Source organism: Macrosteles quadrilineatus, unplaced genomic scaffold (genome assembly GCF_028750875.1).
Source record: "Macrosteles quadrilineatus isolate MER2022 unplaced genomic scaffold, UCM_ALF_1.0 Scaffold_1__1_contigs__length_201487025, whole genome shotgun sequence".
Classification (NCBI taxonomy): domain Eukaryota; kingdom Metazoa; phylum Arthropoda; class Insecta; order Hemiptera; family Cicadellidae; genus Macrosteles; species Macrosteles quadrilineatus.
The window spans coordinates 48,578,467-48,600,849 of NW_026542594.1; the positions used below are offsets into that span (position 1 = coordinate 48,578,467).

General features: G+C 36.0%; 1 protein-coding gene and 1 long non-coding RNA gene across 3 annotated transcripts in view; one reads left to right on the forward strand and one right to left on the reverse strand.

Moving 5' to 3' along the window:
* Window positions 1–433: 433 nt before the first annotated feature.
* LOC128982958 (kinase D-interacting substrate of 220 kDa B) overlaps window positions 434–22,383 on the reverse strand; it is a 306,316-nt gene continuing 284,366 nt past the window's right edge. Inside the window, exon 31 of one of the 2 annotated variants that reach the window (XM_054402066.1) lies at window positions 434–519. In XM_054402066.1, coding sequence (XP_054258041.1) covers window positions 442–519 — 78 coding nt within the window. In that variant the 3' untranslated portion in view covers window positions 434–441. Of the gene's footprint in view, window positions 520–689; window positions 776–22,383 lie in introns of those variants that run through there. The other variant, XM_054402065.1, reaches the window with a different exon arrangement.
* On the forward strand, window positions 16,812–21,349 carry LOC128982959 (uncharacterized). Its single transcript, XR_008489762.1, has 3 exons — window positions 16,812–17,241; window positions 19,641–19,781; window positions 20,930–21,349. It is a non-coding gene; the product is annotated as an uncharacterized LOC128982959 (long non-coding RNA).

A 22,383-nucleotide genomic window follows, 5' to 3' on the forward strand; every position in this document is an offset into this window, starting at 1 on the left:
TAGGGTTACCTGCAGTAAAACATACACATTCTGTAATACTGACACAGATAATCTGTCACTTCATCCATCACATCCTCCACAGCCTCCTTATTGAGTGTCTGCAGAGCACCACAGACCACCTGCTCCTCTAGGGTATCCTGAAGTAAAACATACACACTCTGTAATACTGAAACAGATAATCTGTCACTCGATCCATCACATCCTCCGCAGCCTCCTCATTGAGTGTCTGCAGAGCACCACAGATCATCTGCTCCTCTAGGGTAACCTGCAGTAAAACATACACACTCTGTAATAATGACACAAGAAACCGTCACTTCATCCATCACATCCTCCGCAGCCTCCTCATTGAGTGTCTGCAGAGCACCACAGATCATCTGCTCCTCTAGGGTAACCTGCAGTAAAACATACCCACTCTGTAATAATGACACAAGAATCAGTCTCTTAATCCATCACATCCTCCGCAGCCTCCTCATTGAGTGTCTGCAGAGCACCACAGATCATCTGCTCCTCTAGGGTAACCTGGAGTAAAACATACACACTCTGTAATACTGAAACAGATAATCTGTCACTCGATCCATCACATCCTCCGCAGCCTCCTCATTGAGTGTCTGCAGAGCACCACAGACCACCTGCTCCTCTAGGATAACCTGAAGTACAACATACACACTCTGTAATACTGACACAGATAATCTGTCACTTAATCCATCACATCCTCCGCAGCCTCCTCATTGAGTGTCTGCAGAGCACCACAGATCATCTGCTCCTCTAGGGTAACCTACAGTAAAACATCCACACTCTGTAATACTGACACAGATAATCTGTCACTTCATCCACATATTGCGGAGACCGTCCGCCGCGCAGTCAATTTGTGGCCACACGTGTTTTTGTAATGACACGCGTCGCTATCTGCTTTTTAATGCCTAACACCAGACATCTAAACAGATTGAATTACCTTACAAAAATACTAGAGTCATTAGGAATATGTTTTACTTAAATCATTGTGCAGTTTGTATATCCTTTTGTCACAAAGAGCCATACATCTACAAAGCATGTTTTCTACATACATGAACCATTTTGCACTAGTTTTTGTGCTGTTTAGATTAGATATTTACAATGCCGACACACTAAGGTGCGGAATTTTAATCAAAGATGATTGAACGATGAATGTTGAATGAATAAAATAACAGCTTTATCAATGACTAAGATAAGGGTTGGTTAGAGAGAAATGAATTGCGTATAAAATTAATTAGGGTATCAACTGATTTTAACTTTCCTATGTACCTAGTAGGTTCTTATGTTATTTTACTACTCTTATGTTATTAAAGTACTATGCTTTATGAGAAACAAATATTACTCGTACAAGTAAATAGATTTTGAAATTCCCAATAAAAATAATTTCTCCAGAGAAAAATATGAATATTTTCTCATATCCTAAACACCTTCCTTATATTTCACCTGGCAAACCTCTACCAACAAAAAATGAAAACTACTAGCAACATAGAAAATGAGATGGCCCTATCAGTTTTCAAAGACCTTAATAGTTTTTCAGTTGACAAAGAAAATTATGAGCTTTTGACCTTTAAACAGTCCGATAATAGAGACCTGCAAAAACTTGGCTACAAAGCCTCAACCATACACGAATTCCAAGAACGACAAGCTCGACATAAACCCATAGTAAGAATGTCAAAAAACAAAGAACAAATATAGGACTCCGTAGCACACTGCCTGTTAGCTATATCCAGACACACCGAATCTTTTATTTACATAACTCCAACCCCAAATGACCAACTTGCTTCGTGGGTACACAAGGCTTCCTGTTTTACAACTAATGCTCTTAATAGTGTAAAAACAATTCACATACCAGATGGCAATAAACCAAAACAACCTGACAATTTTTTTAGAGCGACGCCGAGAAAAAAGAACAAAGTTCAAAAAGATACCTGCCAGCTACAAGACTGGAATATTTATCAATACTCAACTACAAGAAAAAATTCAAGACATAAGATACAAATAATGGACCAGAATGTATGGCTTTCCAAAAAAGTTGAGGGACAAAATCAACTACCGGTACAAAGCGAACTTCGCCCCACAACTGTAATATTAACAGAGCATGGTTTATCCTCAAAAAATTTTAACCAAACAAAACTTGTGGGTTATTATAACTTAATTACTGATTTTGCCAGAGAAGACCACATACTAGGTGGGGTTGCCATCTATGCTGATGAAACAGCTAATGTAAATTTGAGCCAATTGATATAAGAGAATGCACAGAACTTAACTGTGAATGTGCATTGGCAAAAGTTACGACAAAAAACACGACCTTTTACTTACTAGGAATCTATAGAGCAACAAGACTGACCAGCACAACAAAGACATTGATCCACTGTGTATGTACCAACTTCCCTGATAAGTAAATGAGCTTTGAAGCTAAGCAAGGAGGGTTAACTGACCATACCTGGCAAACCTGCAAGCTTAGTACAGACACAAATACTAGAATACAATAAACTGCATCCAAATGGAACTTTAAAAACCACAACCTTAATGTCCTAAGAGAACAACTATCCATGGAGTGCTGGGAAGATGTCAAAAATGCTCTAGATGTTGAAAAAGCATACCAATCTTTCAGCTCAATCATGGAAAATATCCTGGACTATGCCTGCCCACTAATAAAATATAAAAAAGCAAATATAAAATGTTAATTGAAATTTGAATATGACACGGAAGTTATATATTAAAGGAACAACTCCTGTGGTCCTTACGAAGGTATGAAACAACAGGAAACGAAGGTGACAGAGCAAAAATAGCAGCTAAAAAGAGAGATTATGATCTAAAACTAAGGAACTTAAGACAAGGTGCTGCTGTGGAACATATAAGTAAGCGTGACAACAAATCAAAGGCCCTGTGGGACATCATAAATTCAGAAAAACAACAAAACAATGGTAATGTGTCCTTTAACCAACTGTAAATACAAATAAAAATTGAAGATGACCCATCAAAAATCGCTTCTCACTTCAACAGCTACTTCTCTGAGATAGCAGAAAAAACTTTAAAGGAAAACCGAACAAACTTCCCAAACGGAATTCCAGCCTGTACACCTCAAAACCATGCTAACAAACACATTCAGCCATTAATCCTAGCCCCTACCACACACAAAGAGGTAATGGACACAATTAACTCTCTAAAACCAAAACTATCCTGTTGAGTTGATGAAATCCCAGCTAAAACAGTTAAATAATGTGCTAAACAGCTGGTACACCCACTTGTGATAATCCTATCCTAAAACACACATCCTACTAATATTATAAATGAGAAAGTTTGGATGTATGGATGTATGTATGGATGTATGTTTGTGACAAGTGAACGCGAAAAATACTGGTCGGATTGGGCTGAAATTTGGCATGATGATAGCTCACATTCCCGATTAACATATAGGCATATTCTTATTTCAAAAATCCTTTCGGGCTCCGCCCAAGTGGCTCTGGAGTTTCCCATGTTAACCTTATGAGAAGTGGAATTATTGAATCTTAACAGCTGTTTCAATTAAACAAGTTGGTTCTGTTCTATGATGTTCAATTGCATTAAAGTTACAAGGATTACCAACAGGATGCAGCACTATTATTTCTTTTACATTTATGACAACAGCTAATTTGCAACCAAAAGGTGAGTGAGCGCAGCGAACAAACTTCAACCTGGAGGCGAGTTAGCGTAGCGAACGAGCTAACCTGAAGGCAAGTGAGCGCAGCGAACGAGCTCCAACCCAAAGGTGAGTGAGGTAGCGAACAAACTTCAACCAGGACGTGATTGAGCCATGCAAACGAGATAATCTTGAAAATTAAGAAGTTAAATGGGGCAAAGCCCACGGGTTACAGCTAGTATAATATATATATATACTAGCAGAGTCCTTCGAACGGGTTTGGCGTATAAGTATCAAATGCTTATTGCAGTTATACTTGGCTTTGCGTTTGCAATGGGATAGGACACAGTTTAAGAAAATTTGGTTCTAAATTTGGTTCTTTTAATTTAGGGTTTGCTTTAGCATTGACTATGATTTTCATAGTCAATGGCTTTAGTATAGCACATCTACCATAGCCATAATGTTCTACCATTGCACCTAAACAATAGAAAAAAGTAAAGTTCACATTGTATATCACAGCTTTTTGTTGCTGGTTAGTTCAATTACTTAGCTGTTGTCATAAATGCAAAAAATATTAATAGTGCTGCACCCTGTCGGTAAACCTTGTAACCTTTTAATGATATTTAATATCATAGAACCAACTTGTGTAGTTGAAACAGCTGACAAAATTCTTTTATTCCTTTTAAATATGAATACTCATAAGGTTAACATGGGAAACTCCAGAGCCACTGGGGTGGAGGCCGAAAGGATTTTTGAGATAAGAATATGTCTATATGTTAATCGGGAATGTGAACTATCACCATACCAAATTTCAGCCCAATCCAACCAGTAGTTAAAGCGTGATTGAACTTCAAACAAACACACAGACTTTCACATTTATAATATTAGTAAGATGAGATAAGATATATATAATATTATAAATGAGAAAGTTTGTATGTATGGATGTATGTATGTTTGTGACAAGTAAACACGAAAAATACTGGATCAGGGCTAAATTTGGTGTGATGATAAGCTCACATTCCCGATTAACATATAGACGCATTCTTATCTCAAAAGTCCTTTCGGCTCCGCCCCAGTGGCTCTGGAGTTTCCCATGTTAACCTTATGAGTAATAATATTTAAGAGGAATAAAAGAATTTTGTCAGCTGTTTCAACGACACAAGTTGGTTCTATGATATTAAATAGCATTACAAAGTTATAAGGTTTACCAACAGGGTGCAGTACTATTATTATTTTTGAATGTATGACAACATATAATTTGAACCAACTCCCAACAAAAAGCAGCGAAAAATATTAGAATTACAATAATAAATATTAATACGCAAGCAGTTTTCTTTTCACAGTCATAACTCAATAACGGCTTGATAGATTTTAAAGTCTGAGGTGTCAAATTAAAGGTATTTTCACGTAGATGTGCAAATACGTCTCAGAATATTTGGAAAGGGCACCACTTAAGTACAGTTAAGGGCTAAAGTTTGGAAGGCGGCGCCATCTGTTCACATTTGATCAAACTCATTTCCCTTTGTTTACAAATAACATATGGACGTAGTTTGAAATAGTTTTTAAGGTTAGCGACAGACTGCAGGACTTAAAACTTCCAGAGCAAAGCTAGAATTTATATTTCGTTTCAATCTGTTAACTAAGTCTGGTTCATAATGAAGAGCATCCTGTTTTTTTTAGTGTGGCCTTGATCCTATCAATACTAGACAACAAAGTGTTTAAGAATAAATATTTAATTCTTTTTAGTTTTTAAGTTTGACCATAGACTGCAGGACTTATTTATTCCAGAGCAAATCCAGAATTTTATATTTTTATCTAAACATCTGTTAACTAAATCTGTTTCTTAAATAAAGAGTTTCCTAGCAAGACTTGACAACAAATTGTTTGTAAATAGTTGAATGTATTTACCTTACATCGTATTTTACTGAATTATCGTGTTGTTTTGGTTACAGTTTGGTGTGATGAAATGAATGTTTGAAAGTGATTATTTCCAGTTCAGTTACATCACCATATCACGTAATTTACAATGTGTATAACAATTCCGTTGTAGTGTTTTCTGTTGTTTTGTTAACTTTCGCAATTTATCTAAATTTAAAATAATATGCCACCAGTAAGACGAAGACTGTGAGTGGCTGGAGGAAACGCGAACGTGGCCGCTTGCATCAATCTCCCAATGTATCATTTGAAGATTACAGAGCGGCAACCATCGTGTGGGATACATCTCACCTTGGACAAATGAACCTTAAATGTTTACATTGGGGTGGCTTACATTTTGAGAAAAAAAAGTCTGGCCGATACAGTTCAATTAATTGTTACTCTTTGTTGTCATAAATGAGAGAACCATTTACCTCATCTGCGGAATTCACCATACTTTCAGGAACTTATTGGAAACTCCCAATCTGAAATCGGGGCTGTGAGGCTTGGATCTAGAAATTATTATTGTAAAATTTGTCAATTCAATTCAATTTTGCCTTTGCCATGGTCAGCTCTGAAGCTCATTTAGATGAGAGGATCATACAGGGGATCTACAATTTCAAGATCCATGACACTTGAAAGGAAAGATTCAATGAAAAAATATGTGGGAAATACGGTCACATTGCCAACCCATTTGCCCAATCTTTTAAAACTGTGGCAGAAATGTGTAGGGACGAGAGCTCCGAGGAGTTAAGGGAGATTCTTATGTACATAATAAGAGACAAAATAATTGGCTTTCCTCGCTACAATCATGCGACCTGTATAAATGTCACCGCTATTTTTAAAGCTGAAAACAGAGGACCACTAGACTAATCAAAAATTAATAATGTTAAACGCGAATCCGTTCTTGATACTTCGTTAGATCCACTTGCTTGCCCTCTAATATTCCCAACTGGAGACTTTGGTTGGGGCCCCTAATTTAAACACGCCTAAAACAGAACCTATCGTAGAAACAATTCAACAGTGCTTTATTACGTGTCATACTGGTTGGCGTCAAGAGAGGGATTTGGCTTGCAACATTAGGTCGGAAAAGCTTACTTTACAGTGTGTGGTTGACATCTACGTTCTCATAGAGGGCACCCGCCTACATTACATAAGAGATAGTCAAAGCATTACGAGAGCGGATCTATATTTAAATATTGTAGGTTAGTTTTATAATTTGTTACAACATAATATTTATCGTATATCTATAAGTCATAGACTTTAGAATTACTCTTTGATTGAGGTCTTGCTGTTTATGTTTTTGTTGTTTTTTTTATTACAAGTTGCAGTTTGCTCGATTTCGAGCAACAGGTTATCTAATAATAAATTAACTATTGACAAATATCTTTGTGGTTTGGTTGATTGAAATAAAATATTGTTCACTCCAATTGACCTGCATGTCAAGGTCACTGCGAGGAGTATGCCTACAGACTCCAGTGCGAAAACCTTTGGTTGGATGTTGGAGGATCCCGAGGTCACTCTCGGATCACTCAGCAGGTAAGAGGGGAGGTAATGGACATGCCCTCGGACCACATGCCGACTCAATTCTTCTTCCCCAGACCATTCACCATCTTTTTTCCATCCAGGGATGAGTGGATGTCGGGTGGGAATCCTCTTCCACAAGGCGACCTTGAATGGTATACTGATGGTTCAAAGGTAAGAAGTGGGACAGGGGCTGGAATTCATGGAGTGCAGAATGGGTGGACATTTGTCTTCCTATGGGCACTCACCCAACTGTGTTCCAGGCTGAAATGACTGTGATAATGGAATGTGCTAGGGAAAACCTGAGGTTAGGCTTCAGGGACATCAACATTTCCATTTTTAAAGACAGCCAGGCTGCACTCAAAGCGGTTGACTCCTACGAATTCAATTCCAAGGTGGTCTGGGACTGCCTCTCTGCAGTATGCGACCTGGGCAGGCGCAACAAGGTAACACTCTGTTGGGCTCCGGGGCACTCAGGGATAGAAGGGAACGAGTTCTACAACTATTAAGTTACTAATAATTTTTTTGCATCTATGACAACATCTAATTTGAACCAACTCCCAACAAAAAGCTGCGAAAAATAATAGAATTGCAATGATAAATTAACTATTGACAAATATCTTTGTGGTTTGGTTGATTGAAATAAAATATTGTTCTGAGATGAGGATTTTAACCTTTCAGAAGGCGCATTGGTTTTCAAAACGGGAGAGGGCGCACCCGGAGGTCACTTCCAGGTTGATTAAAACAAACATTTATGAAGTAAAATTTGTATTTTAGTGTACAAATTAAGTTTTATTTTTAATTTTTAACATCAAAAATATGTTTAGTGAACTCTTAAATTATAAAATAACTTAATTATATTTTTTAAATACTAAAATTTAACTATTATTCTATCAAATGATTTAACATAAAAGTATATAAAGAAATCTTTTACAAGAATATTTTCAAGAAGTTAATTTAAATTTTACCACAATGTCCTATAATGTGGCTCTAGATTATAACACTTACAATACCGTATGTTTATGCAATTTAACATAATGGGTGCCTATCTAAATACTAAATGGCTGTACATAGGTCGTTCGTGAATCTCCTTTTCAGCACTGGCTAAGAGTGTTGCAATTCGAAATTTAACTTCCTTACTCATCTTGCAAAAACTATATATTTACTAAATAATATCATAAATCGTAAAAAAAATATTATTTACACGCAATTATCGACGTGCACACTAAACTAGAGGTGGCACACGGAAGTTGCCTCCAGGATGTACAAGAATCAGCAGAGCGCACACGGAAGCTACTTCCAGCCTCTTACATAACTGAACAAAAGTAACAAAATATAAAATAGTAGGGGTGAGTTTTGACCTTCACTCGATTCTAGGAATGAGGTGCGTGAGGTACAGCGACACTCACACTGCCAACACCACTCAAAATAATATAATCGCGAAAAATAAAACATCCTTGGAGGTTACTTCCGTGATGCGACCTCTGGAAGGTTAAAAGTAAATATTGATTGGTCTTCATTGTTGTAATGAGAACAATCACTATGTTTAAATTTGCTTTCACATTTCAATGTAAACCAGAAGAACTGCCAAATTGCTTATTTCAAAATTTCAGACAGCTGATCCAAAGAAATTAAATATTAGCTATTTACCTTACAAGTGTAGTAAGAGCGTTTTTACATCACGCAGGTAAATGTTGTGCAACGAGCTGAAGCGAGTTGCATAATTTACCTAAGTGATGTAAACACGCTCTTGCGCAACGTGTAACGTACAAGATTTTACCTTACCCGACAATATACAGGAGGTTACGAACAATATTTGTCATTATCCATTTCACTCATCTTCTAATAAAAACGTTAATTTACAAACAAAAGCTAGGTTAGGAAAATTCTTCAAAACATAAAAATAAAATTCAAGCGCACAGCTGATTTCTAGCGTTGAATGTCGTTGGTTCCATAGAGGTATATTTTTTAAGTTAAGCACTCAATGTTATTGAAATGGGTTTCATTACCTCACCGAGTGAGTTTTTTTCAACTTTACATCACTCGAGAAGTAAAGAAGTTGTATACATCACGTCTGGGTTAGGGAAGTTTAACATGGCGGGTTAGGTAAAATATTTTACCCAACCCACCATGTTAAACTTCCCTGTCCCAAGCGAGATGTAAACAACTTCTTTACTTCACTTGGTGAAGTAAAGTTTCAAAAACTTACTTGGTGAAGTAATGAAACCCATTCAAATAACATTGAGTGTTCAACTTAATAAAATATACCTCTATGGAGCCAACAACGTTCAATGCTAGAAATCAGCTGTGCGCTTGAATGTTATTGTTATGCTTTAAAGTATTGTCCTAGCTTTTGTTTGTAAAAGAACGTTACTGTTAGAAGTTGAGTGAAATGGATAATGAAAAATATTGTACGTAACCCCCTGTATATTGTCGGGTCAGGTAAAATCTTGTACGTTGTTTACATCACTTAGGTGAATTATGCAACTCGCTTCTGCTCGTTGCACAACATTCACCTCCGTTATGTAAATACGCTCTTACTACACTTGTAACATAAATAGCTATTACACAACTTTACTATGAGGTAGGCTTAATTAATCTAAAACTTTTGTCAACAATAATTGTCTTTTGAAATGTTAAAGAAACGATATCTATACTATAAAAAGTTGTAAATTATTAATTTAGCATTAAAGATGGCAGACAAAACTAATATGATTATCAAAACATCAAGGACTAAAAGTTGTAATAGTAAATACTAAATACAGTATAATATGTGTCATTGCATCTCTGATTCTACTCTACAAAAATATCAACAAAAAACATAATATACAAACCAGTTCTTTTATTCAGTTATACAGTCCATTGCCTTTACATTTCTTCACTTACCTTTAATTAAGTAAACATATCATCAGATATTTAATTGATTTTAGAAACAAAAGAACACTGTGTACAGCTTATTGTTATGATATTTTCCTTGGTGTAATTTAATCAGCGGTGTAGCAACACACAAATAATAAATTTATCGAAATAAAGTAATTCCGAACTGCAAGCTATGTTAATAAGAGTATTTGGTATTACCATTTTATAATCAAATACCCCCGCCGCAGCAAACCTGCCGACTAAGCGAATTTCCATTTCTCTGAATGATTTTCAATTGAATCTATTTAGTACCTAGGTTTGCTGCCACAAGGAAACTGAAACTAATAAAGTGTGTTTTAGTAAAATATTCTCCATTGACCTGGCCTATTGTATGACATGTATACTTAATGGCAATAAACTATTTGAATTTGAGTTTGAATAGCTTAGTATAAAATAAATAAATTTCCCTAGTTTGATCAAAATATATCCATAGACAAACAAACAACATTTTTAATATTCTCCATAAGAATAACATAGGAATTTTTAATTTACAATTTTTTGAATTTTATCCGTTACCAATAACCGCACAAAAACACTTTGATATACTAAATTATTTGTTTTTTTAAGCTCTTTAATATGGTCTAGAGATAAATTAGGAAATTTTGTGTTTTGTGGGTCAAAAATGAGAAAAACCAATTTTTCCCCCATAAAACCCACCAGGAAACCCCGTTCCCATGGTCCGATCATGCTGGTTCGCGAACTCATTCAAGTTTATCTTGCCTTACACACCTTTAAACCAAATTTCATCAAAAGCGGACAGAAATTACTCAAGTTATCACGTTTACGGACACATATAAATATATATATATATATATATATATATATATATATATATCTATTATATATATAAATTTGAACGAATGGTGTTTTTGGCCTCTTGGAACATCAAAATGAAAAAGGAAATCGGTCCCGGGCCTAGGTTTTACCGTGCCACCTACGGTAATAGCTACTTCCCTATAGGGAAATTTGCTAATATAGTTAAAAATCTGCCGCAGATTCTAAAACAAACAAAATGGCGTACAATTAAGTTATTTATGGTATTCTTAAGTTTAACTAAGCATATGTGTAACAAAACACAATTACTAAATTAACCTAAATGTAAAGAAGTCAATGAAGGTTAAGTTAATGTTACGTTAATTAAAAAGATGTTAATCAGTCAAATTTCGAGAAAGAAATCCTCAAAATTCATACAAATCATCTATACATTGTAATTTTTTATACCGGTTCCATGAAAATATATCAATCACATTATTTTCATAACTTAGACACTTATCTAAATTGATAAGGCACAACAATATTTTAAGTTTATAACAGCTGATGTTAGGATTGCTAATGATTTATTGTGAGTGAAGATGGAAGAATTTGTGATTTAATTAAAAGAACATTTACATAGACAAAATGTTCATTTCAATTTACTAATTAGTAGTTTTGCCACTTCAAGATTGAAATTAAAAAAAATAAATAAATAAATAAAAAATATTTTACTAAGGGAGATAAAGGTAAATGAATGTGAAAATGTTGTTTGAAAATTTGTAAGATTTTCACATACCAGCCTAGAGAAGATTTAAAACTAGGTATGCGGCCTCAGGTCCGTCAATTGAGCGGAGTGAGCAAGCATCGATATAAACAAATAACCCTCTTTAAAAATACAATTTGTTGTTTTCAAAAATATTATGGATTACAAAATAAAAACAGACGTGAATTTTATTGATCAATACAAACCTCATTATCCGAGCCTACAGTTATATGCAATTTTCTTGAGCAATTCAATCTCTTTTTTCTTTGCTTGTCATTTGCTATTGCTGCTATTATTTATGCTTTCAACTCTCTCTATAGAAACTGGCTCGATCAGCAAGCCCTCGATGGTTCTAACTCTTAATGCTACATAAGTCAATTCGAGGGAATATACTGACTTTCCTAGGTCCACCACAGCCTGATCTACAGTACTACAGCACATCCTTGGCTGCGATGTACCAAAATCACATAGGCATGATTTAGTTGAAATTGCCTTTGAGAACATTTGACACAATTCAGTTTAAAGGAAGCAGTGTTACTGGGGGTTAGGCAACAACCCGTCGTATAATGTAGGTCCAGTATATTTTTTAAACTGTAATAAAATGCCAATTGGAAAATCTTCAAGGTAATTTTATGTGTCGGTAAATAAATTTGTATATAATGTCTGCTACAGTACCAATGTCCAATGCTACCATTACCATTCGCCTGCATTAAGTCCAATGATTACTTCGAAGTATCACACGACAACCTTTTAAAATGAAGAGGTGTTTGTTAAGGCCTTGGCAGTCATCTGACTACAATTTAAGAAATTTCAAATTCACAATAACCTTCAGTTACTTTGAGTTTATTTATCTGCCATTATGTTATGTTAAGTATTTATATTTAACTCTTTGCGTGTATTTTTATCTATATAACTGTACTACTATTTATTTATTGTAACGTCTGTGATATAGCCAACCTATCTACTTTATATGCATGAAAAAAATGAGGCTGTGATAATGTATCGCTATTGAGTTGAGTAGCCTATAAAATGTGTCTCTGACGAGGTCAGTGATTATTCAACGACCAATATAATACTTTTTTATTTTTTTTTTATAGAGGGCCAGGCTTTAAGTAACCATGGGATTGCAGCGCAGCTAGAACAGCTTATTGTGCACCCTCATTCACAGGTCCTCATCCTTTTCAAATCCCAGGTCCTTTGTGAACCTTGAGATCCTTTTGACTACGGTGACCCGTTCTTCCCTTTGATCTCCAGTCGATAGGCCAAGGGATCTCATGCGCAGACCTTGTAGGGCTGGGCACATAAATATCTCGTGGAATGCTGTCTCCTCCTCCTCTCCACATTTCCTACATAAGAGGCTTTCAACTTGAATTCCCATCTCGTGTAAATGTCCACGGAATACCCAATGGCCGCTTATAAAGCCAACCACCTTCTGCAGGGTCTTCCTACTCAGCCCAAGGGCTTCTGCCTCTATCGCACCTGTAGGTGCCTTCTGCATTCTCTTTGACTGTACATTTCCTTCTGTTCTTTCCCAGTTCCTTCGATGGGATATATAATACTTGGAATAATACTGGTAATATAATACTTGATAATTTGGTTTCTAAATAAATATAACGTTTAAAAAATACTCACAAGAACAAAAAAGATGCACTAAAATATAACCAGCTTATAGGATACGCACGTACAGAAACAGGCAAAGTAAACACATCCCATAACTTTAATTTGTCAATATTTTAATAGGTTTAAAACATCGCAGTTTATTTAAATAAGTTAGTTTGTTTAGCTCCCATTTATGTAATATAAGCTACCATATTTTCCAAACAAAAAAAAGCCAACTAGTTGACTTTGGTCAGCGAACAGGATAACAATAGGTCATCATATCATTGAATTATTGACTATATATACTACATATTCAATGGTCACCAAAGGAAGTGATAATGCGTGGCTAATTTCACGAGCTGATGTTACCTGAACCTGAGAAAGATGGCGGAATTGCCGCGACGCTATTGGTAACTGTTAGATATATTAATAATGTCCATTTAAATGCAGTAACTCAATTTTACTTTATTTATTCACAATTCTATTATGTAACTGAATCATCATATAAACAATAACAAATGAACAGAACATATGTAAATTAACAATTATAGTATAAGCCAGTATATTTGGAATGGACACATAAGTAACGTTTGTGCTAGCTCCGCCCCGGCTGTTGCCAGAATAGGCCTACTCATTAAATAGATTGGATTTGAAAGACGGTACTGTATAGAGAATGAATGATTTAAACAATAATACATTTATTGCACATGATAAGTTACAGCATGCGTAAATAAAATACATTCAGAATAAACAACAAAATTATTAAAGTAAAATTATAAAAGACGTTTCTGTATTAGGCTATGGCATTTAATCTGAGTTGTTGAGCATGCACTGTGTTTATAAAAAACCTTTTGGATTGTATGCCAACAATTTGTTGGCATTTTGATTTAAGGGTTCATAAAATTTGTTAATATTTATAACCAAACTAAACCCTTACTATCCGAATCATCCCACCGATTCGCAAAAGTTAAGTTCCAAAATGTAAGCGTAACAAATTAGCAATTGACACAAGTTCATAAACAGCTGATCTTGTGGTTCACCGCTGTACCGCCGGGCCGCACATCAGTCGCCCGCGCCTGCGCAGGGACCCCAGCCACAGCGCTGGATGTGCGCGGCGCTTGCAGAGACAGTCAGTCGGGGTCGGCGAGATTCGACAGTCAGCAGGAGCAGTCGCCTGAGCAATTGGGCAGAAGAAGGACCTCCGCTCCACGCTCCCGCTCACGCCAAGTAAGTGGCCGACATTCGCCGTTGTTGTACCCAGGGCGCCTGGGATGACTCGACATCACTCGCTATCTCTGATATTAGGCCTACCGTTTATTCACTGTTAATAAATTACGCTATTTAAGTCAAACGACCGCGGGAAGTTTAGTCTTAGATCTAATTGAATAATATTAACAGAGATCGCTTTATTTAAATTTGAGATTATTCTTAAATATCGTTCTACTATAAAATAAGAGTGTTATCTGCTTTGTTCAAATAGTTTGATATGTGGAATATTTGGATTTGGTTCTATACATATTTGATAGACCGTGAGTTTGAAGAAGTAACGGTCAAACGAGATCCGCCCGTTTATAAATCTTTCTGTTTTTTTTGTGTTGTTTGATTTCTGTGTTAATCGGTTCCGGTCACGCAAGGTGGCTTTTCATATTCGTGTAATTTGTTTGTTTTGTTTATCGCGTGGGTCTGTGAGAACAAGGTGTTACCGTTACCTAAATATAATGTGTGGTGTTTAGTTTGTAGTCAATGTTAATCGTAATTACTGTAGCAGCAATTCAGCTGTGAGATTTAATTTATGGGAGTAAGAGTAAATAGTTGATTTATTAGAGTGATTTTAATACTACTTTGTTGGCTTCTTTACTAACTAACACGCTTTCATTTGTTTGTATTTCAGAACTGTACTAACAATTGTTATACCATTGCTGCACTAACCATTATTCATTGTCTTCTATACTAGAACCAGTGCACAGTAGTTATGTTCTATGTAGTTGCTTAGCCGCTATTAACTGTTAATGTTTTAGGTAGTTGCTTTAGCCTTCTACTAATTATTGATGTGTTGAACAATGCATTTAAATATTCTAACTTATAATTTGATTCTGCTACTAACACATTAACCATCGAAATTGCTTCAAATCTTTAGAATAACGTTTAACTTAGGCTTTGGGGATTCGGATTGGCTTTGGGAATTTTAATTAGCCGTGACGTTAGACAGTTAAGCCCCAACTTCTCTCTTTCCATTCTTCACCATTTCCTTGATTCCTGAACTGTTGCTATTTGAGTGATCTGTGTGTTATATGTTATGTGTTATGTAGTTTGCTAAGTAGCTTTTCTTCTTTCTCTATTACTTCGGGCACACCGGAAATAAGTTAGTTATAAGTTAGCTATAACCTATTATGGAAAACCGGGAAATAAGTTATTTATAAGTTAGCTTTAATTACTTCGGGCACACTGGAAATAAGTTAGTTATTAGTTAGACTTAAGCTACTCCGGAAAACCCGGAAATAAGTTATTTATAAGTTAGCTTTAATTACTTGGGGCACACCGGAAATAAGTTAGTTATAATATAAGTTAGCTTTAACCTATTCCGGAAGACCCGGAAATAAGTTAGTTATTAGCTAGATTTAATCTATTCCGGAAAACCCAGAAATAAGTTAGTTATTAGTTAGGCTTAATATATTTTAAATAAGACTTTGTGTGCTCAACCTGTGTGTGTGTGTGTCTCGTAAATTACTCTTTCTGTTAACGATCCTTCTCCGCCCTACTCTGTATTTTTGTTTGCACCTCACCATATTCCTACTCTCTCACGGGGCTTTGAACTAATCCACTCGCCCGAAACGCATTGTATTTTTAAATAATAAAGACGCATCTAAACTAATTCTGCTCAATCCGTGGCGCACGGACGTAGGGTAATAAATTAAATAAACAACTAACACTCCACTGAGGAGGTTAGTGAACAGAGTCGCGCATGGAGCTATAACTTCAAAACAAAATCTCGCCCTCCCCCTTTTATTCACTCATTTCCTGGAGATGATGAGGCACGAATAAAGCCAAGAGGCAAAACATTCAAGCCTGAGCCAGAAAAACGACTTTAGGATACCAATGCGGGAAACTCGACCAAAATTGACCCCCGGAGTAACCCAGCTTGGCTAGGCTATCAGGGACCCGTAACTCCTCGACCCGACAAATTAACGAAACACACCCGGAAGCGGGTTACATTGATGTCAGGTTGGAAAACTACAAAATTTATCTTTTTCCCGTAATAATAAGATGAATTATTGCATCCGACAGAACAAGCATATTGTGCTTGTTCTGTTGGCTGAAATAATTCATCTTATTACAGGAAAAAGGAGGAATATTAATTATCATGTCATGATTAATTATAACTGTAGCCTACTCCTCTTACAGGCCAAGCAGTCTAGGGTAATTAATTAATGGCCTACTTTCTTAATAGTAACTGTATTTCTTTACAGACAATAATTTACACATTTAAGCTAAAAGTAGACTTTTATACAGTAAAATATTTACTTAAATATTTTTTTAACTGAACTTCTATACAGGCCCAGCAGTCTAGGCTATTAAGCCTACATATCGTAGGGCCTAATCGTAATACGGTTTCTAAAATTTTTATATGAATACTCTCTTTTACTGTTTTAGCGAATTTCCCATATAGGGAATAACCCAGATAGCAAGGACCCTTGATTCAAGGTAAACTTTTCCCTACAATTTGCATTCACAATTCAAGGTTGCAAATATTAGGAACATTGTGGCTGGATTCAAGGACAACAAAATACTGCCCTTTTTGAGTTCATAGATTCCGCCCTGAAACAGAGTCAACAAAACAACAGCGCGAATTCCCATGATGCAGTTCGACCAAGCGACGCCAGCCAGACGCCAGGATCCACCCCTAAACAATCCTAACCTCTTTGTCTTTGTCTTTCTTTGTGTGTCTTGTCAGTTTGTCTTTTTGCGACGTTTGTTTCTCGCGTTATTACTATATCAGAGTTTTTAGACATAAAGTATTCATATTGAAGTTAGTTTTTGTCAATTTTCAATTTCTTTGTTCATAGTTAATTCCATAGTGTTCGATTTTAGAAGACTAACTGCAACAAAAGTGCTTGTGAGCCAACGAAACATAAAGGTAAGTCAGCTAATCTTTTCATTGTATTCATAATATTTTTTCCATTCTTATGATAAGATATGTGTGTTAGAATGCTAATCATACTGACATTAGAACCTCAAGTTACAAATGCTCTGAAAATTATCTTACAACAATAAACTGCCAAATTTGGACTAGGATCCAGAATAATTCTAGGCCTGTGCTTGCCCTAGGCCTCATGACTGGTGAATTATTTTATAGTTGGCCTAGAAAGTATTGTGATCCGTTGGAATATTGTATCTGGAATTGTTCAAGACCTAGTTACTTATTTTTGCCAAATCCGGTGGGCTACAATATTATGAACACACAAGCCAATATGTAACTTAATGATGCAGTTTTTTATCAGCGTAGATTGTCTTAAGTTATCATAGGCCGAAGTTATGAAGTTTCATTTAAGAATGAAGAAATGATTTTCGATGGATTGGATAAATAGACCTAGGCCTATAGAAAAATATTTTAATTTAGCTTAGGCCTATGTCTTAAGTTATAGACTTGGTACTGTAGCCTAGGTCTAAGGGCTTATCCTAGTCCTATGTCCTGATGCTAGGGTTTCTCGGCAAACGTTTAGATGGGTTAAGATTAGCATCTCTCAAAGATTTTAGGTTTTGTACGCCATACCCATTGATTAAACTAAGTAAAGGTAGGCTACCGTAATGAACTAATTTAAAACAACCTTCTACAAAATGTCACTTGACTGGAGACCTGCCATTTTGGTTTTATGTAGCTGTTAACTTTAAATCATATCCTGGTAACTTGTGCCTATTTAAGTTACTAAAGATGTATATTGCCCATGCTGTAAGTTGTAAAGTTATTGTAACAAGGTTACCTAGGCTGCTGTGTTATTTTTCAAATTAACTAATTAGCTTCAGCGAACACAGATTTAAAACAAGTGGCTTGCCGTTTGAACAAACGTTACAAGATGAGTTGCCATCTTGCTTTGCATCGAAATTTGCAGAATTTAGAACTGTAATTTAGACATTATTATGAATAACTTGGTCTGTGTGCTGCAATTTAACTTACGGTACCGGTACTAACAATTTTGGAAAAATTCTGAAATTTTCTGCTTTAAATAAACCTTACCATTTGTAGGCCTATAGTTTTTAAATTTTATTGATGATTTGTAATTTAAAACAAAAAATATTAATAGCCTAAATCATAACTTAATATTATTAAAACCTTAGAGTAAGAAAGTTAGTAGGTTAAACTTACTAAAACTTTCGTTTGTTGGTCAAACAAAAATTCACTTGGAAGAAAGTTGTTTAAAAAAAAATTAATGCCAGACTTATCCTACTTCTTTTTCCATCTTGCTTAATTTAGCCAGAATTTCAGGTTGAACAGAGAGGCAAGACCATTGAACGAGTCTAAACTAAATTTTTTGTACTTGATTCATTTGGTAAATCCCACTGTACACCCCTGAAAACACACACTGACCAATTATGTCTATTCTGTACTTTACTACAGAAGTGAGATTGTCAAAGCTAGTTTGTTAAATACAAATACATGGCATATTCTCTCTAAAAGCTGATTGTTTTGTATTTTTCTTCCAATACTAGCTGTAACCCGCGGGCTTTGCCCCGTTTAACTTCTTAATTTTCAAGATGATCTCGTTCGCATGGCTCAATCACGTCCTGGTTGAAGTTTGTTCGCTACGCTCACTCACCTTTAGATTGGAGCTCGTTCGCTACGCTCACTCACCTTTAGGTTAGAGCTCGTTCGCTGCGCTCACTTGCCTTCAGGTTAGCTCGTTCGATACGCTAACTCGCCTCCAGGTTGAAGTTCGTTCGCTACGCTCACTCACCTTTTGGTTGCAAATTAGCTGTTGTCATAAATGTAAAAGAAATTATAGTGCTGCACCCTGTTGGTAATCCTTGTAACTTTAATGCTATTAAACATCATAGAACAGAACCAACTTGTTTAATTGAAACAGCTGTTAAGATTCATTAATTCCATTTCTCATAAGGTTAACATGTGAAACTCCAGAGCCACTGGGGCGGAGCCCAGAGGTCGGAGGGTAAAATCCTTTCTTAGTGATCGTCTACTACCCAAAAGGATGATGCCTGCCAAGATTCAGGTTCCTAGGTCTTATGGTTTCTGAGATTTCGTGATGAGTGAGTGAATGAATGAGTCAGTGGTATTTGAGCTTTATATAGATTTGCATAACAAATTCTTTTGTTATTGTTATCTATTATGAGGCGTTTCACTTAAACTGTTTCAGTTGTAGCCAAGAGACTGTTGGCTGAAGCCACTGAATTGAAAGTAAAAAAAAACTGCATCCGTGCATGGCTGTGACAAGCCAAATTTAGGGCCAGTACCTAAAAGGTTTGTAGAGCATATTAGTTATAGAACTGTTTATTTCATAAGGTTTACTTTTGTTGTTACAGTAGAACCTCGATAGTTCGACACTCCCTGTAGTTCGACACAGGCCGTGATGACAAGACATGGCATCAGTGGCCGATGACGGGTTCACCAAGGTTAAAAACTAGAGCATTCTTAGTGTTTTCGTGCATGGAAAAACTCAATAGGTAGCCTACTTAAAATATCCCATTAACTTACATTTTTTCTAAGATCCAAAGTGTAAAAAGCATGTGACGTAAATTATGAGGGGCGAATAAGATTGTATTTACTGAGCAGCCTACCCCTAGTACCAGCCACGCTCAAATTTCTTCCCCGGGGTGCTGAGAAGGATTCACGGTTTTGACTGATTAATTATTTTAATTTAATCTAAGGTTCAGAGCTCTAGAAGCGCTCAAAAGATCCTGCAGACGCCCAGGAGGAGAGCAATATCATCCTCGCCTTTGTTAAAATGTTATTGCAAATTTTGCCTAACTTTTAGAATAACTGTAGGACAGACGAGTACTCTACCCTGGCCAATTCGATAAAACTACCTACTCGTTTAAACTGTTGCAACAACGGGTTTTAGAATTCTAATAACAAGTCTCGGGTTTGTTAATTTGGTTTATTAGTATAAGGAACATACAAGGGTGGTTTTTCAAGTAAGAGCCAGTTTGTGCGTATAAATCCATAATTCGCTTAAGTACGCTGCAGCAAGGCTCCTCGCCACTTGCTGGTATCATTTGTGAACAGAATGACACAATTTGCAGCTCTGTAGCTGACATGTACCTACATTTCGCTGTGTGTTTCAACAATTTTTTAGACTTTTTGTCCCCGTACGATAGGCTGGAGCCCGGGATTGTTTTTCACATTACTTCAGGCTAGACCTAGGGGTTACGGCATTATCACTTAGTTAAAATCCATTGGTGATTTGGCGGGATTTGAACCCTGGACCCCAGGAACCGGAATGACCGCGCTCTAACCACTAGACCTGCTCGCTCCCCAATTTTTTAGACTATTGATAATGTCAATGATAATCAGGGCCGGAGAGAGCCATCATGGGCCCCTGGGCTCAGCGATCCCGGGCCCCCTATTTACTTGATTTAGTGTCCAGCCGTCTCCGTGCCGTTTTGTCACACAAATAACTATATTAATAAATGTTTGCTCACAGTTTCAGCTTTAATCACAGTCAAAACAATTCAAGTAAAAAATTACTTAGTGAACTGGAAAACCATGCTGAAATTTATAACTCAAGCAGATTACATGTACAGAAAAAATTAAAAAAAATTAGATAAAACATACTCCCTTAGTCGATACTTAATGATTTTTTTTGTTGCAGGAAAAGAGGAGTTATTGGTGCACAGAATAGGAACATCAGGCTGAGGTTATGCGACAGTAAATAATGTATAAGTAAAATGTCACTTAATTTAACTCATGTTCTAATTTTCAAGTTTGTTTTATACTTTATATTTTCATAAAATAAATTTACTATAACCAATGTCACTTGCTACATTTTATTTATACCCCCACAAATAGTGATATTTTGGCTATGTTTGAAGAACTGTTTTGAACTTTTAAACTTTTTGTTGATCACTGAGATGTCTTTTCTAAAGCAGGGTCTGGTGTAATTTGATGAGGCCTTATTAAAAATTAAATGCTCTCACCCTTCACTCACAAGCTTGGCAGAATAGGCTTATTATTTTTAACCTAACTCAGTTATCCTATACAACATTTAAATAAAGTGTTATAGCATCATTTATAGGTTTCTAGCTGCCCCTCCCCTTGGGCTTCACAACAGAATTGAAAAATTGTCTTTGCTACAAACAGTTGTTTTGCATTGGTTTTGCTTAGAATTTTCCTAACAGCGGTTTGGTAGCTAATACAATTAAACGAAAGTTCTGTCAAAAGAAATAGTAAAAGGCTCGTGCCTTAAATTTTCTACTCGTGTCGTAAAGACTATTAACGCGAGTTGCGTACACTACTTTACCTACGACCGTTTTTTAATTACTATCAATCTGGATTTAATTACTAACAATCACTACTGATAACTTTTTAGAGAGGTTATGTTTTCGTGTATTGTCATTGCCACTGAAAGTGATGCAACGACTTGTTGTATAATCAGCTGATTTCCTGTAATTACGTGTTTGTTAAACTTCGTTAAATATTACATTGCTAGCAGCATTCTTACCATAAATAATATTGTATCAGGTACAATTCGGCAAATATTTCATTTATTTTTGGACTTCCGCCAACTTAATTAAGAATACGCGAGTATCAACATGAACAAGTCGGATCAACAATTAAATTGGTCAACTGATCAGCTGATCAGCTGATTAGTTGACGTTCGAAGCATTACAATTTTAATTCTTTTCTCTCAATACTTGAACCTCATTGGTCCGTTACCTGTGTGGATATGAGAAAAACTATGCTGATATGAAATGAAACTATGCTGATATGAAAGTAAACAGCTGTAAAGTGAAACTTTTCAATTCTAAGAACTGGACTGAAATGGCTACTTTAAAAAACGGTCGCAGGTAAAATATGTTAACATTGTAATTTTAAAGCCAGTGAGCCAGAGCCCTGATGGAATCTCTCAAAGCTACTTCTTGTACATATTAAGTGAAACCTATTATGGAGGTTAAGTGAAACCTCCATGCCACCAAGTTCTGAGTACATATGCATGGTAGTTTTTGAGGAATAGTGATCAATGAGTGAGTGAGTGGTAACTGTATTATAATATAGATTATAAGGTCAAATTATGTATCCACCCAAAGTTTTCTGCGTAGATTAAAG